General features: G+C 49.0%; 1 protein-coding gene across 1 annotated transcript; it reads left to right on the plus strand.

The window, feature by feature from the left end:
- Positions 1-262: 262 nt before the first annotated feature.
- Positions 263-562, plus strand: T265_16205 (hypothetical protein; the record flags this gene model as incomplete). Its single annotated transcript, XM_009179756.1, has 1 exon — positions 263-562. A coding segment is annotated over one exon (216 nt), but the record flags the coding sequence as incomplete, so codon positions are not given.
- Positions 563-674: the final 112 nt, after the last annotated feature.

Raw genomic sequence — 674 nt, forward strand, 5'->3', positions numbered from 1 at the left:
AGAGGTCTGGGTCGAACCACGGATCTGCCGGTCCATAAATTCTTGCTCTAACCATCTCGCCCCCCTCACACCATTGTGCTCCAGACTGGATTGTTTATTGGTTAATTGTTCGAGGTTTCTAATCCGCTAGTATTTTTCCAAACATTGCACGAACACTTCGCTATTGAGTACATAGCAGTGCCCTTCCATAACCTCCATTTGGTTTCATCTGTCGTTTTCTCTACCCAACTGATAATGTTCACAATGTTTTCCCACCATTCAGCGCACACTGGACGGGCACGTTGGTGAGGTCTACTCATGCCGCTTTTTCCCCTCTGGACTAGCTGCCCTCACAGCAGGCGCAGACATGCAATTGAAAATTTGGTGTCTTCTATCGGGAACTTGCGCTGCGACCTTGGCACCGGGATCAGCTGGTGCCATGACCGGGACGAGTCCTCTGGATGACAGTGAGCCCGGAGGACATCGGTCTGGCATTTTGGATACGGGTATTATTCAACGGGGTCGTAATATTCTAGCCATTGATCGCCTCGGATGGTTGCGTCTTTGGGATGTTTCTACCCAAGTAAGTCAGTCGAGTGCAAGAAGATCGTGTTTCCTCGTTCCTTTTTTGTCTGTGTTAGTTTTTCGGCGCGTTCGTTGTTTCACTCTCCCATCTTTGATATCATCATCGACAG

The sequence above is a fragment of the Opisthorchis viverrini genome, assembly GCF_000715545.1.
Source record: "Opisthorchis viverrini unplaced genomic scaffold scaffold16551, whole genome shotgun sequence".
Lineage (NCBI taxonomy): Eukaryota > Metazoa > Platyhelminthes > Trematoda > Opisthorchiida > Opisthorchiidae > Opisthorchis > Opisthorchis viverrini.